Genomic DNA, 16,269 nt, shown 5'->3' with positions numbered 1-16,269 from the left:
TATACTCATTTGTTTTTGTTGGCTTTTTCTCCTAAGAAACTGAATCATTTAGAGCTGTTCAAAGGGCCAACCTTTCATTCTCAACTAGAAAGATGAATGACCAACACCATTGTGTGTTGTTTGCAATACAATATAGCAAATTCTTTTTTTAAGATCTACTTTGGGGAGTGGTCAAAACTTTCATTAACCACCAACTGAAGTCCACAAACCAAGGTGTTTTTTTTATTTAAACTAATTCAAATTGATGACCAAATAATTAAAGCATATAAATTATGTGTATACATATGTAATATCTAAAATTAGTTTCTTCACTGATTCTGAAGCACTTTCATCATAAGACATATTGATTTTAGTAGAACATAAGACAATTAAGAATGGCCCTACTGGGTCATAAAATCAAAGAATATTAGGGTTGTAAGAGACCTCAGGAGGTCATGTAGTCCTCAAAGCAGGACCAACACCAATTAAATCATTCCAGCAGGGCTTTGTCAAGCCGGGCCTTAAAAACTTCTAAGGACAGAGATTGCACCACCTCCTAGGAAACCCATTCCAGTACTTCACCACCCTCCTAGTGAAATACTGTTTCCTAATATCCAACCTAGACTTCCCACACTGTAACTTGAGACCATTGCTTCTTATTCTGTCATCTGCCACTGCTGAGAACAGCCTAGCTCCAACCTCTTTGGAACTCCCTTTCAGGTAGTTGAAGGCTGCTATCAAATCCCCCCCTCACTCTTCTCTTCTGCAGACTAAATAAGCCCAGTTCCCTCAGCCTCTCCTCGTAAGTCATGTGCCCAACCCCTAATCATTTTTGTTGCCCTCCACTGAACTCTCTCCAATTTGTCCACATCCCTTCTGTAGCGGGGGGAGGGGGGGGGGGGAGAGGAGACACCAAAACTGGACACAATACTCCAGGTGTGTCCTCACCAGGGCCGAACAGAGGGGAATAATCACTTCCCTCAATCTGCTGGCAATTCTCCTACTAATACAGCCCAATATGCTGTTGGCCTTCTTGGCAACAAGGGCACACCGCTGACTCATATCCAGCTTCTCATCCCCAGGTCCTTTTCTGCAGAACTACTGCTTAGCCAGTTGGTCCCCAGCCTGTAGCAGTGCATGGGATTCTTCTGTCCTAAGTGAAGGACTCTGCACTTGTCCTTGTCGAATCTCATCAGATTTCCTGTGGCCCAATCCCCCAGTTTGTCTAGGTCATTCTGGACCCTATCCCTACACTCCAGCGTATCTACCTCTCTCCCAGCTTAATGTCATCTGTGAACTTCATGAAGGTGAAAATCATCCTATCATCCAGATCATTAATAAAGATGTTGAACAAAACCGGCCCAAGGACTGACCCCTGGGGCACTCCGCTTGATACCAGCTGCCAACTAGACATCGAGCTGTTGATCACTACCCGTTGAGCCCGACAATCTAGCCAACTTTCTATTCACCTTATAATCCATTCATCCAATCCATACTTCTTTAACTTGCTGGCAAGAATACTGTGGGAGATCGTATCAAAAGCTTTGCTAAAATCAAGGTATATCATGTCCCCTGCTTTCCCCATAGCCACAGAGCCAGTTATCTCATCATAGAAAGCAATCAGGTTGGCCAGGCATGATTTGCCCTTGGTGAATCCATGTTGATTGTTCCTGATCATCTTCCTCTTCTCCAAGTGCTTCAAAATGGATTCCTTGAGGACCTGCTTCATGATTTTGCCAATGACTGAAGTGAGGCTAACCAGTCTGTAGTCCCCAGGTTCTCTTTCTTCCCTTTTTTAAATATGGGCACTAATTTTTCCAATCATCCGGGACCTCCCCCGATCGCCACGAGTTTTCAGAGATAATGATCAATGGCTCTGCAATCACATCAGCCAACTCCCCCAGCACCCTTGGATAAATTAGGTCTGGACCCATGGACTTTGTGCATGTCCAGCTTTTCTAAATAGTCCTTAACCTGTTCTTTCACCACTGAGAGCTGCTCACCTCCTCCCCATACTGTGTTGCCCAGTGCAGCAGTCTGGGAGCTGACCTCGTCTGTGAAGAGCAAGGCAAAAAAAGCATCGAGTACTTCAGCTTTTTCCACATCGTCTGTCATTTGGTTTCCTCCCCCATTCAGTAAGGGTCCCACACTTTCCCTGACCTTCTTCTTGTTGCTAACATACCTATAGAAATCCTTCTTGTTACCCTTCACATCCCTTGCTAGCTGCAATTCCAATAGTGCCTTGGCCTTCCTGCATGCTCTAGCAATATTTTTATATTCCTGCCAAGTCATCTGTCCAAATTTCCACTTCTCGTAAGATTCCTTTTTGAGTTTAAGCTCACTGAAGATTTCAGTGTTAAGGCAAGCTGGTCGCCTGCCATATTTGCTATTCTTGGGTCAGACCAAAGGTCCATCTAGCCCAGAATCCTGTCTTCCGACAGTGGCCAGTGCCAGGTGACCCAGAGGGAATGAACAGAACAGTTAATCGTCTGGCAAACAGAAGCTAGGGACACCACTCCTGCCCACCCTGGCTAATAGCCATTGATGGACCTATCCTCCATGAATTTATCTAGTTCTTTTTTTAACCCTATTATGGTCTTGGATTTCACAACATCCTCTGGAAAGGAGTTCCACAGGTTGACTGTGCGTTGTGTGAAAAAATACTTCCTTTTATTTGTTTTAAACCTGCTGCCTATTAATTTCATTTGGTGCCCCTAGTTCGTGTGTTATGAGAAGTAGTAAACAACATTTCCTTATCTACTTTCTCTACACCAGCCATGATTTTATAGACCTCAATAATATCTCCCCTTAGCTGTCTCATCTCATCCGACCACATCTGCACACAGTATTCAATATGTGGGCATATCATGGATTTATATACAGGCAACATGATATTTTCTGTCCTATTATCTTTCCCTTTCTTATTTATTCCCAGCATTCTGTTCGCTTTTTTAACTGCTGCTTCACATTGAAGCTATGTTTTCAGAGAACTATCCACAATGACTCCAAGATCTCTTTCTTGAGTGGTAACAGCTAATTTAGACCCCACCATTTTATATGTATAGTTGGGATCATGCTTTCCAATGTGCATTACTTTTCATTTATCAACATTAAATTTTGAGAGATCCTTTTCTAGCTCTTCGCAGCGGACCTGGGTCTTAACTATCTTTAATAATTTTGTATCATCTGCAAATTTTGCCACCTCATTGTTTACCCCTTTTTCTAGATCATTTATGAATATGTTGAATAGGACTGGTCCCAGTACAGACCCCTCGGGGACACCATTATTGACCTCTCTCCATTTTGAAAACTGACCATTTATTCCTACCTTTTGTTTCCTATCTTTTAACCAGTTAGCAATCCATGAGAGCACCTTCCCTCTTATCCCATGGCAGCTTACTCTGCATATGAGCCTTTGGTGAGGGACCTTCTCAAAGGCTTTCTGAAAACCTAAGTACACTATATCAACTAGATCCCCTTGGTCCACATGCTTGTTGACCCCCCTCAAAGAATTCTAGTAGATTGGTGAGGCATGATTTCCCTTTACTAAAAACCATGTTGACTCTTCCTCAAAAAATTATGTTAATCTATATGTCTGACAATATTGTTCTTTATTATAGTTTCAACCAATTTGCCAGGTACTGAAGTCAGGCTTACAGGCCTGTAATTGCTGGGATCGCCTCTGGAGCCCTTTTTAAAAATTGGCATCACATTAGCTATCCTCCAGTCATCTGGTACAGAAGCTGATTTAAATGATAGGTTACAGACTACAGTTAATAATTTTGCAATCTCACATTTAAGTTCCTTCAGAACTCTTGGGTGAATACCATCTGGTCCTGGTGACTTATTGCTGTTTAATTTATCAATTTTTTCCAAAACCTCCTCTAATGATACCTCAATCTGGGACAATTCCTCAGATCTGTCACTTAAAAAGAATGGCTCAGGTTTGGGAATCTCCATCACATCTACAGCCGTGAAGACCAATGCAAAGAATTCATTTAGTTTCTCCGCAATGAGACTTCAGGAGTGAGATTTTTTTCAAAAGCGGTCATTGTTGACCTAACTTCAGGCCAACTGATATCAACTGTAAAAGACTTCCATTGACTACAACGAGGCAGAGCTAGGCCAAGGCTGTGGGTTGTTGTAAGATCCACCCCTATTAATTACTGTCGATAATTATAAGCAAAATAGATTATATACTGGCACTTGCATACAAAAGAGATGTTCATATTAGAAATACCCAACACAGATATTATCCCTAATTTTATCAATTTCAATTGACAACTCGGAGTTTGAATCAGGCCTGGTTTAGCATCCAATGCCCAATTAAGTCAATGGGAGTCTTTTCATTGACTTTAATGGACATTGGATTGGGCTTCCAATCCACAAAATGTTTTGTGATAACATGGAAGTTCTCAGCTTGTTCTTCACAAAAACATTAATCCTAGCAGACAAGGAATACTGTTGCGCCAAAATGTAGCACTTTATATAATTATTTAAAAGGCTGACACATGCCATAAAATAAGCTAGTGCAGTCATTGAGTACTCTATGCTGTCACAGAAGATGAAATCAAGCTCAGAAATTTCCTTTCTGCTCAGATGAGGGGAAAAAAAACAAAAATGGGTGAAGATTTCCAGTTGAAGGAATACACCTAGGAGGGTGAAAATTATTGAGTTAGGCTTCAATACACTATGTTTTACAGAAAGAACTAGTGTAATAAAAACATGTTCTACTCAAATTAAGAGCCTCTTTGCCAGCAAAATTCACAATTTGTTTACAATGCCTCTATGGAACGTCACCATAAAAACACCACCACTCTTACAGTAGAGCTCCTGATGAGCTAATTTCAGGTAGATTGACTGGATCCTCTAATTTCTATTTCACTCTTTAAATTGCATTACCTTGTACAAAAGAATGGATTGCTTAAAATTCTATAATTACAGTATACATTTTAAACAGGTTACTAACAGCAGATTTCCGGATGACCAAAAATGTAGAATAGGATCAAAACAATGGTAATTTGAAACTGCAAAAGACTGACCACCACCCTCAAATAAATGTTGTTAACCTCAAGCATTTCTAAAACATGTCCCTAAATTTCCAAGATTTCACCATCAGACCTCTGGAAGGAAGCGCTGAACAACTTGCTGGTGCTGGAATTTATATACTTAATGCTTCATATGTGCATACACGCAAGTAATTGTTATATTTATCTACACTAGTGGTCCCCAAACTTTTCAGGGTTGCGCCCTCCCTTATCCCTGTCCACATACCCCGCCCCCCCCACACTATTCTCTCTCCAAGCCAGGGCTGGGAGCGGGGCCACTGCTCAGGGAGAGGGGGGCATGGACAGGGGAGAGGCTGGGCCGCAGCTGGGGCAGAGAAGTGCTGGAAGTGGAGCGGGGCTGGGTGGTGCTCCCTCCCCAACACCCCTTATCGGCGCTAGCCCAGACCCCACCACGCCCCCCATAACATTTCTCCATGCCCCCCCTAGGGGGGTGCACCCCATAGTTTGAGGACCTTTGATCTACAAACACGGCCTTTATATGAAGGCAAGAATTCAGCATCTTATAGTTTCTAAAGCTATTCCAATCCACTTTCTTCTCAAATCAAATTATAATCCTTGAGAAAAATTATTGTTTGAAAGGATCATGTAATTTAAATAATGCACACAAGACTTCGGAACTGTGGAAGTTTGTTTCAAATTTTAGATATATTTAGTAGTTTATTGCTAACCATACTGCACATTTTATTTACATTTTTTTGGTCTAGAGAATGTTAAGCAATACCATAAGAAGTTGTCAAGGAACAGCCTTTGTGTAGATTCAGACTAGAGTTTGGAACCAAGCAGGACCCAAGACGAATAATTTTACTTCCTCTGTATTTACTGAGGCTGTTCATGGTTCTCAAATGCTATTGCATTTTATAGCTGATTTAGTTGCTGTTAGCTGCCAAGTTCCAGAACCACCAGCATTTTAGGTTCCTAACGCAAGGGACAAAGAGTTCTACAACAGAGGGTTACCAGCAAACCTATTCAATTGGTCCTCACCTATGTAATCAAGTTACCCAACTCATGCTTTTAATTATAACTGTGAGAGGGAGTGCACACATAGGAGTGACAGCAGGGGAAAGAAGAGGCAGGGCCTGGAATTAAGCAGCATGCATACTACCAGCAATCAGGTAACAGCTAAGGGACACTGAAACAACTTCAGCCAACATAGCAGCAACATTCAGGCCTAATTAGCTGGGTCCCCAGGGGAGGGGATATACTCAACAGGTAAGGCAGCTACAAAGGGCCTGACCCCAAAACATCATCATTTTTTCTGCACTCATGTCTCAACAAGCATAGAGAGGCCCCTGAGCAGCTCCAACACGCCCAGTAAAAGTCTGGGGATTGGATCATCTGACTATTCACAAGTAACAGCTTGCTCATTCACTCAATCAGGATGAACAAGATTCGAAATTTACATGATACCTCATTGCCTGAGGACTAAGCATAATTGCACTTGGGTATGCACAAGTTGCTTAGCATCCTTCTTCTGAATCAAGTGCTTCTGTTCCTTACTTTCCCTTCCTACTCTTAAAGGAGCAATGACTCAAATGCTGACTTGATCCTCACTCCCTCCCAGTGAAAATAGAAGTGGATCCCTTACTTTCTTCTCTCTCCACCCTCCATTTAAAAAGTTTAAAAGATTAAAAACAGAAAAGAAAACCAAGAGTTGGGGCCATATTGTTCCTTCTTGTCCCTATTAAAGAGAACTTACTCCCTTGCCTCTCCCTCCCCAACACAGAAGTCATGACTTACTCCCTTGCCTCTCCCTTCCCAACTTGGGATCCTCTGTCACCACAGCTTTTGCAGCCTTTGTGAACTGCTCTGCCCAGGGCTATTAATTAAACCTTGGCCATGGAATCGGTTGCTCTTTCAGTACCCTCTGACATGAAGTATGTTAGGGAAATGGAAAGATGTGGTCTCCACAACAGAGATGCCTTCACTAATTAAACCCACGATACAATTCAGCCCCAGGATACGGCATCCAGCTGCACAGTGCTGCAATTCAAAGATGTGAAATGATTATTTTACATATCCTTTTCCCAACTGATATGCTCTGAAACACCCCTTGCAGACATTCAGATTTAGCCTGCCTTACTTTACCATGTCAATATAAGATATTTTAAATGTTATGTTTCCAAGCTAGTGGTAAATAACTATTCTGTTGGAAACTATTTGAGATTATAGTTGTATATAACCTGTCAAAGATATTTTCATTTAGTTTGAGGCAAGCATGCTACAGTAGTTTCTTCCCTAAACCCCTGCAGCACACATACAAAGAAGGATAAGTGGAAAACTAAATTGCTGATTTGTACAGGAAGCAGACCACCCATCCTTGGTGTTCATAATACTGCCACATCTTGTGAATTAAACCTCTGAGATCATTGTGCGTTTGAAGACAACTTGCTTTAACTCTACCAAAGGGGGGAAAGGTAATCAGAACTACTGTTTGATAACAGTGAGTTTTGTTATATAAAGGATAACTTGTATGCATTTTATTATAACCCTGATTATGGAAAACTTTGATTATTTACGACTTCCACCCAAGCTTCAGTGTCTCAAAAGAAATCATGGGAGCCTGAGGCTCCCTATGGCAGTACTAAGGGCTTGTCTACACTTAAAATGCTACAGCAGCACAATGGTGCGGCTGTAGTGCTTCAGCATAGACATTACCTATGCCTACATGAGGGATTCTCCCATCAGGGTAGGTAATCCATCTCCCTCAGAGGCAAGAGTTAGCGGTCTCTACACAGGGACTCAGGTCAACTTAACTACACAGCTCAGAAGTGTGGATTTTTCAAAGCAGCAGGCTTTTATTGATTATTCTGATGTGCCAGACTTCAATTCCCAATCATTTATTTTAGGATGTATTCATATTGTAAAAAGGAGAAAGACCACATTTCAAGCGAGATCATCTCAAGCAGAAAGGCAGGCCTCAGACTAGAGCACTTTGGTGTAGCTCACTAGAAAGAGGATAGCTCACATTAATTCCTAGATGAGAGAATTAGAAGAATACACTACTCAATCTATACAGCACACTAAATGGCAACATTTGGATGATATGGTGAACATCAGAACGGGCACCTAAAAGGGGACCTATACAAGCATAAACATAGGCAGAAAAGGTTATACTATATAAATATTAAGTAACTCCCATTCAAGGATGTCAAAGGTCTTTCTAGTTGTGAATGAATTAAGCCTCCCAGAAAGGTATGGGAATAGTATTCCCATGTTATAGCTTGGGAAACAAGACAAAGGAAAGTTAAATGATTTGCACAAGGTCACAGAAGAAATGCATGGGAGGGAAGGGAGAACTCAAGGCTTGAGACTCAACCATGCACCACAAGACTAGTCATCAACATGAGGTTTAACCCAGGCAAATATAAACTAATGAATTTATGGTTAAGTAATATGAAACACGTACTCAGCAGGAGGCAGATTCTTGGAAATATTAATGCTCAAAGGGCAGCATTAAGACAACCCAGGGTCCTAAACACACCACAGCCCCTCCACCACTTGAAAAGCAGCCCTGGTCTTCTCCGATAAGTATGGGACCAGGTGGGCTTTCTACCAGGCTCTAGTGCAGGGGTTCTCAAAACAAATTTTTTGGTGGCCCCAGAGTGCAGCCACCAATTCTCACTGGTGGCCTTTTTCCTAAAATACTTAATTAACTTTATGAAAAACAATTAAAAATGCACACATTCACATCCAAGTCATTATATTTTATATTTGTAGGGGTTTTTGGCAGACAATAATAAAAATGCTGCCTCCCGCTTCAGCCACCCCTCCTCCTCCCATCCAGGGCTTAATGGGTCCTGGGGTTTGCTGTGAAAAGTGATATTTGTTAATATCACAGCACACTTAATAGCTACCTGGGAGGCTATAAGTAATATTAACAAGCATACAAGTATTACTTTTCCACAGATAGCTAGGAACTCTGCTTGAAAAGTGATACTTGCATGTTTGTTAATATCACTTTTCTCAGCAAGCCCCAAGATCCATTAAGCCCCGGATGGGGGGGCCCCGAAGGGGAGGTAGCTGGGGCCAGAGGCGACGGTGGGATGGACACGGGGCCAGGGGAGGCAGCAGAGTCCCAGGGCAATAGGGGGATGGATTCAAGGCCAGGAAGGCGGTGGGGTCCGGGGGCGGATGGGGGGGAGGGGGAGGAAGAGTGGATATGGGGCTGTGGGAGACAGCAGGGGCCAGGTGTGATGGGGGTGGGTGATAAGCCCCACTATCGTGTGGCCAGAGCTAGGGCCTGGTTTCTGCTGCCATGCAGCCAGGGCCGGGGCTCAGTGCCTGTGGCTAGAACCTGGAGCTGGGGACAGGAACCACGTGGCTGGAACCAGGGATCGGAACCTGTTGCCACACAGCCGGAGCTGTGGGTCAGTGCCCAGTGCTAGAGCCCACCGCTGTATGGCCAGAGCCAGGTGCCGAAGCCCAGGGGTCAGCGTCCACCACTACATGGGAACAAAGCTGTGAGCCGGCACCTGCTGCTGTGCACCTGGGGCAGGGGATCAGCATCAGGGGCTGGAGCCGCACGGCTGGAGCCGTGGGTCAGCGCCTGCTGCTGTGCAGTTAGTGGAAGGGAACACCACCAGGGGCTGGGGACATGTGGCTGGAGCTTGGGGCCAGCACCTGCCACCACACGGCCGGAACTGGGGGCCAAAAGCCGACTGAAGCTCCACGACTGGAGCAGGCAGTCAGCACCTGCTGCCCCGCGGCCAGAGCCAGGGTTTGGCGCCCAAAGCCCTGTGCTTGGAGCCCACCGCCTTGCAGCTGGGACTGGGGTCAGTGCCTGTAGCCAGAGCCTGGGACTGAAACTAGGGGCCAGTGCCTGCTGCCCCACAGCTGGAACCAGGGGCCAAAAGCTGAAGCCCTGCAGTTGGAGGCCAGGGCTGTGTGGCCAGAGCCAGGGGGGTCAGTACCCGCTGCCCCATGGTTGGAGCCCAGGGCCGCACAGCCAGGCTCCTGAAGTCCTACCGTTGGAGCCTGCCACCCACCCCCCTCCCCCCAATGTGGGTCAAGAACTCACCTTGCTCCTGCAGTGTTGCTCCCCGCCTCTCTCCAGAGGCAGTGCAAAGCAGCGCATCCAGGAGCAACAAGGAGGAGTGCAAAGGGCCGATGCTTTGCCTCCCCCCATCACCACCCAGGAGGCGGTCATGGCCGCATGAAAAGCCCCTGGTGGCCGCGTATGAGAATGTTGCGCTAGTGGCTGCTGCTCTTCCATTTACTGGAGGTTCTCTGAGACGGCAGACATCACTGCATCAGTTACATACAGGTCACATTTTTGAGCATTTTGCAACCATGCAGTCTACAAACTTTTTAAATAAAAGCTAGGATTTAGGTTTCATAGTATGACACTGCAATTGGAGCCACAGACATGGGTCTATTGTAAGTATACCTAACCTGGCCCTGGTCCCAAAGCACAATTTTGAAGAGCAAGTTAGCTTTATGCCCCCTTGCACAAAACACGATGAAAGATTTTATTCAGACAAATTCTGGGACACTGTGATAACAGACACTAAAGTATATTTATGGGTTTGTACTATTAAATTTATTATTTTATTTTTCAAGGAATACAAAACCATTCTAACATACTGGTTTTAATAGTTGTGTTAAAAGTAATTCCAACAAACAATGACTGTTTATCGAAATATGCTTGTTGAGTAAATTGTAAAAATATTACTAAAAAGTAACTGAAGAATCTGAATTTAATGTACAGCAATTTGTTACACTAAATGATCTTGTTGGGAGAACGTGTTTTGGCTCTCAAATCAACCTACATGAATTATCATTTCTTTAGGAAATTAACTAAACTAACCTAGCAAAGTTCTTCTCACCCACTTGCCTGAGTCAAGCAATTGTTTTTAAATGGATGAGTAAATTATTATTCCACCCTCTCTCATCATTATAAACTGGTAGGACAGTAAAATTTGTACCCGGAATGGTATGTTTTCATGGCAATTCTTCAAGATGAACTAAAAAAGAAAAACAAGTAACTGATTTACAATAAGGTTATTGTAAATCAAATCACTCTTTTATATCTCTAAAACCTGGACTGGTCCTGGTCCAGGACAAAATACCTCAAGTCTCACAATACAAATATTTTTTCCTACAACAATTTATTTTCCTGGTCAGCAAATAAGTCAGACACCTGTGGGACAACAACTGATATAAAAGGAGGAGTCCCTCAAGAAAAGTTAGAGACAGCACCCAGGTAGAAGTCTCAGCACCCTTTTTCTCCTTGGCAATAGACATAACAGAGGAGGTTGAGCTGCTCAGCAAAGCATTGCCCAGGGAAATCATTTGTGGAGCCCCCAGACTCAGTTGTCCTAGTAGGTCTTTGATAAAAACCTTGTCAAAACCTTGACTAAAGCTGCATGGTGTGATCAAGGAAGTTTTCTGGTTTTTGAAAATATACAGATATGTTAGACATCTTCTTGCAAAGTACGGGTATGGTTTTATAATACTGTACAAATACTGTAAATGACATCAGGAACCACTATTATAAATATGATTTCCTTTTTGTTTGGTTCAGTCAAAAAACCACAGAGCAATTAAAAAAATTAACTCATCGTGGCTGAGTGCCATGCAAAATGCATGGATGGGCATACACACAGTTTCCTAAAAAATGAAGTCGTGTCTGCTTTGCATGGAAATTAAAGATCTCATAGTACAGGGGCGGCCAACCTGTGGCTCTTCAGAAGTTACTATGCAGCTCCTCGTATAGGCACCGACTCCGGGGCTGGAGCTACAGGTGCCAACTTTCCAATGCGCCAGGGGGTGGGGGGTGCTCATAGCTCAATCCCTGGCTCTGCCACAGGACCTGCCCCCACTCCACCCTTCCTGCCCCCTCCCCTGAGCCTCCACTGCCCTTTCTCGCTCCCCCCACCCCGCCTCTTGCATGCCACTAAACAGCTGATCGGGAGGGGAGGCGAGGTGCTGATTGGCAGGGCTGCTGGTGGCTGGGTGGCACTGGCAGCAGGGTGGGGGGAGCTGATAGTGGGCTGCTGATATATTACTGTGAGTCTTGGGCAATGTACATTGGTAAATTCTGGCTCCTTCTCAGGCTGGCTACTCCTGTCATAGCGCATTCTATAGCGTGCCCAGTGCCTTGGGCCAAGATTTCCCTACCACTTCCTGCTGTACTACGGATCAGTTTTCTGCCAGTTGTGGCTTTATTTCATTTGTGCTGATGCCATATTGGTGCACATGCTCCAAACCTTGACCAATTTACTTACAAAGTTATACTCCTTTCCCCTATCTTTGTCTTTACAGAAGAATGTGATACAAGATCAGGCCTCATTCTACACAGATAAACAGTCTCATGTGTGATTTCAATAGGATTACTCACATGTGTAAATTTAAACACATGTAAGGGCTTGTCCAAACTATAGATTTGTGCACCACTGCAGTTAATATAGCAGTAGCTACATCAGCACAGACCTCCAGGATAGATGTGCTGCTCTAATGTAAAATGAGGCTTGCACCCATTCAATTTACTCATTTCCAACTTGCAGTAGTGCACTGCAACTACCTTGCGGGGTTACAGTGCTGTCAGCAACGTAACTACGTTAGTGTAGCTACACTGCTGCAAAAATCTTGGGAGCAGGAATCCGTAAAGTTGTGTCTACACTGCAGCTGTTGTGCCTCCCAGCCTGGGTACACAGCATTTGCACTAGCTCCACTCCCCCGTGCAAGCTAAAAATGGACATTGCAGCTCAAACTCTCAAGCCCTCCCAACCTGCTTGGTCTGAGCTCAGGTGGCTAGCCTGAGTGTCTGCCAGAGTTTCAATGTCCACATTGCTATTTTCTATGCACTACCTCCAGAAAAGCTAGCAGGAGTCTTTCAACACAACTGGAAGACTTGTTCCCAAGTTGCAATGTAGATATACCCTAAGTGTTTGCAGGATCAGGGCCTTACATCTGTTCCGTTAATTAGCACAACAAACCCGGAAGCCTCAAATTTAACAATATACTTAAGCACATACTTAAGGTTTAACAAGTGCCTAAGTAGCTTGCTAAATCAGAGCTGCAGTTTGTAAGCTCTTCACAGCATAAGACATCATTTACCTCTTAACACACTGTGGGACCTAAAGAAAACAACCACCACCAGAACCCAGTAATGAAATTCTGTCCTCAGGAAGAACTCCCAAAGAAGCCAACTGGAATTTTCCACAGTAAAATCTGAGTAACAACTGCTGGATTTGGCCTACTGTCTGTAAATCATTCTGAAATACTTTAAGAGGAGAAATGCTGCAAGGGATAGAAATGATAAGTATTTCTTTATACAAGGCTGAGGTTTAGGAAAGAAATATGGGTGTTTATGTTAATATAATAAACACAGTATCATTACACAGGTTGAACAAAAACAAAAAAGCCAAAACGAGAGCACAGAGTTCTGGAATTGCTTCAAGGCCTTTCTCTGTGTGAGGATGAGTCAAGAACTCATCACATAATATTAGCATCATCATTTTATCATCTGACATAGTCAGGGGATCACGTCCAGCAATGACCAGGCCTCATCTGTCTCAAACTGGCCAGGCTGGAGCACTTTGCAGGGATTTATTAATTCAGTGATTTTTACAGTCACACAACGGCTCTGGAGTTTGCCGATGCGTGCGTAGGGGGAAGGAGGTATCTGGGCCAAGTCCCAGGCTGAGTTTAGGGGAACCCCTGGGGAAGAGTCCACCACCACGGACTGGAACAACAACAGGGAGATAAGGCAGAAGACATCTGAAGAGAGGGCCTGGAGGAGGGGGTTAAATCGAGATCAGGCCGGGGGAAGGGGTTTGGGGGAAGAGAGGGTCGGGGTCATTAAACCGGGGCGGGTGTAGGGAACTAGGGGAACCTCTCCCCAGCAGTAGGGCTGCGATGCCCGCCCCTCACACACGGAGGAGAAAGGAGACAAAGCAGCCTTCATCCGCCAACCCCCCTGCCCGGGGGGGCGGCCCGGGCCCCTCAGACGCGGGTACCTACCGCAGCAGGAGAAGACGAGGAACAGGAGCTGCGCCGACCGCCAGCCTGGGGACCCTTTTGTGCTCCAACAAGGGGCCATAACACCGCCACGGGGGGAAGAGCTGCAGCCGCCGAGCCCCGCGCTAGAGCCGCCGCCGCCGCCGCCGCGGGAGGGGCCAGGCGCCCCCTCAGACCGGAGCCCAGCGGAGCTGCCTGCCTCGGGGAGAGCTAGCGGCCCTCGCCTCATCCGTCGGCTCGGGGATCCATGAGACGCCGCCGGCCCCGGCCTCCTTCTCGCGCGCTCCGGCGGGGCCCAGTGCAGCTGCGCAGTGGATGGCCGAGCGCATGGATTTGCTCTCCACGGGCCCCCGGGCGGGGAGCGGGGAGCCGGCGGAGGGGAGAGGAGCAGAAGCCCGAGCTCCACCCCCCCGCTGCGGGCCGAGGAGGGGGCGGGGTGTGACGAGGTGGCTGCGCCGCGGCCCGCCCCCGCCTCCGTGTCTCCTTGCTCGCCGCGGGCCCCGCCCGCAGGGTCCCGTCCGCCCCAGGCCACAGCCTCCTGCAGGAGTGACCACCGCCCGGCTGAGAGAGCGGGAGTGGCTCCGGCCTCCAGGCACTTGAGGACACTGGCCATCGTGCGGCTTAGGGCCTGTCTACACCTCAACGGCTGCAGCGGCGCCTCAGGGTGGGCACTACCTGCGCCAAAAGGAGGGGTGCAGCCTCGATAATCTGCCTCCTGAGAGGCAGGAGCTAGGCCAACAGGAGAGCTATCCTGTCACCCTAGGGCTGGCAACAATGGGGGTGAGGGGGATTTGGGGTACGGGTGGCTTTTTCACTAACTAACTATCCCCGGGGTGGCTTTTTCACAGTCCTGAGCAATGTACAGTAAAAGTTGTGTTATCCGGCACTTTGCCAACTGGAAAGCGCCATAAACTGGCATTTCAAAGATCTTCATTGAAAGTCCGGTGTATAGTCCAGTTGGCGTGGGGCTGGCAGGCTCCCTGCCTGGCTCCGCATGGTTCCCTGATAGCAGCGACATGTGCTTGCTACTCCTACATGGAGACGCGCCAGGCGGCTCTGCACACTGCTCCCGCCCCGAGCGCTGGCTTTGCAGCTCCCATGAGCTGGTAACCATGGCCAACAGGAGCTGCGGAGGCGGTGCTTGCGGGCAGAGGCAGCACACCTGGCCACGCCTCCGCCTAGGAGCAGCAGGGACATGTCGCCGCTTGCAGGGAGCCAACCGAGCTGAGCGCCATCTGGATCCGGCACAGCGCACCGCTCCTGCGCCCCAACCCCCAGCCCTGAACCCCTCCTGCACCCAAACTTCCTCCCTCTTAGTTAACCAGAATTTTAACTTACTGGCACCCCCCATTCCTCCAACATGCCAGGTAGCAAAGCTTTTACTGTAGTTATATTAACCTAATTTCTTAGTGTAGACCAGGCCTTCATCAGCAAATGCACAGCCAATATACATGTTAGGCTTAGGTGATCATACACAGGAAAAGCCAGGGCCATCTTACAGAACAAAGTGTTTAAAATACCTAAGGGTGTATTTTTAACTTTTAATGCTCATCTCAATAGATTTCTTTTAAGGTCAGGAAAGCAAGAATCAGGAAGATGTTATTCAAAATTTATGAGTCCAGTGCCCTATCTGCTACCGCCTACCTCAGTTACTGTAGACAATGCCACGATCGTGCTTGTCACTCAACCCTGCAAATAAGGGCATCATCTTCAAAACAAACCCCTTTTTAAGTGCACGTATCCGGGATACATTGAAATTTTACAGATTCTTTCTGCAGAATATAACATAAGAACAGCCATAGTAGGTCAGACCAAAGGTCCATCTGGCCCAGTATCCTGTATTCCAACAGTGGCCAATGCCAGATGCTTCAGAAGGAATGACCAGAATAGGCAATCAAGTGATACATCCCCTGTTGTCCACTCCCAGCTTTTGGCAAACGGAGGTGGACATTCAGAGAGTGGGATTGCATCCCTTACCATCTTGGCTAATAGCCATTGGTAGACCTCTCAGTGATATGGCATCATCTCAACATTTCTAAGATACAGCCTTTCCTATCTACCGACATAGAAAAAACTCTCATCCAGCCTCTTGTGTCTCAATTATTGCCACAACTTTCTCTCTGGCTTTGACAAATGCAATCTTATCCAACTCATATTCCAGAATGCTGCTGCAAAGATCATTTTCCTAACCTGTTGCGTTCACCATGTCACCCCTCTCTCTGCATCTGTCCCCCTTCTCTGTCACAGCAAATACAAGCTA

At 46.1% G+C, this 16,269-nt stretch overlaps 1 protein-coding gene across 2 annotated transcripts in view; it reads right to left on the bottom strand.

The window, feature by feature from the left end:
- The window catches only part of LRP12 (LDL receptor related protein 12), a 106,807-nt gene extending 92,256 nt beyond the window's left edge, over positions 1-14,551 (bottom strand). Inside the window, exon 1 of one of the 2 annotated variants that reach the window (XM_073330339.1) lies at positions 14,013-14,551. In XM_073330339.1, coding sequence (XP_073186440.1) covers positions 14,013-14,238 — 226 coding nt within the window. In that variant the 5' untranslated portion in view covers positions 14,239-14,551. The remainder of the gene's footprint in view (positions 1-14,012) is intronic. The other variant, XM_073330338.1, reaches the window with a different exon arrangement.
- Between the last annotated feature and the right edge of the window lie 1,718 nt (positions 14,552-16,269).

The sequence above is a fragment of the Lepidochelys kempii genome, chromosome 2 (genome assembly GCF_965140265.1).
Source record: "Lepidochelys kempii isolate rLepKem1 chromosome 2, rLepKem1.hap2, whole genome shotgun sequence".
In the NCBI taxonomy this organism is placed as follows: Eukaryota; Metazoa; Chordata; order Testudines; family Cheloniidae; genus Lepidochelys; species Lepidochelys kempii.
This window is presented reverse-complemented; position numbering and strand designations above follow the sequence as displayed.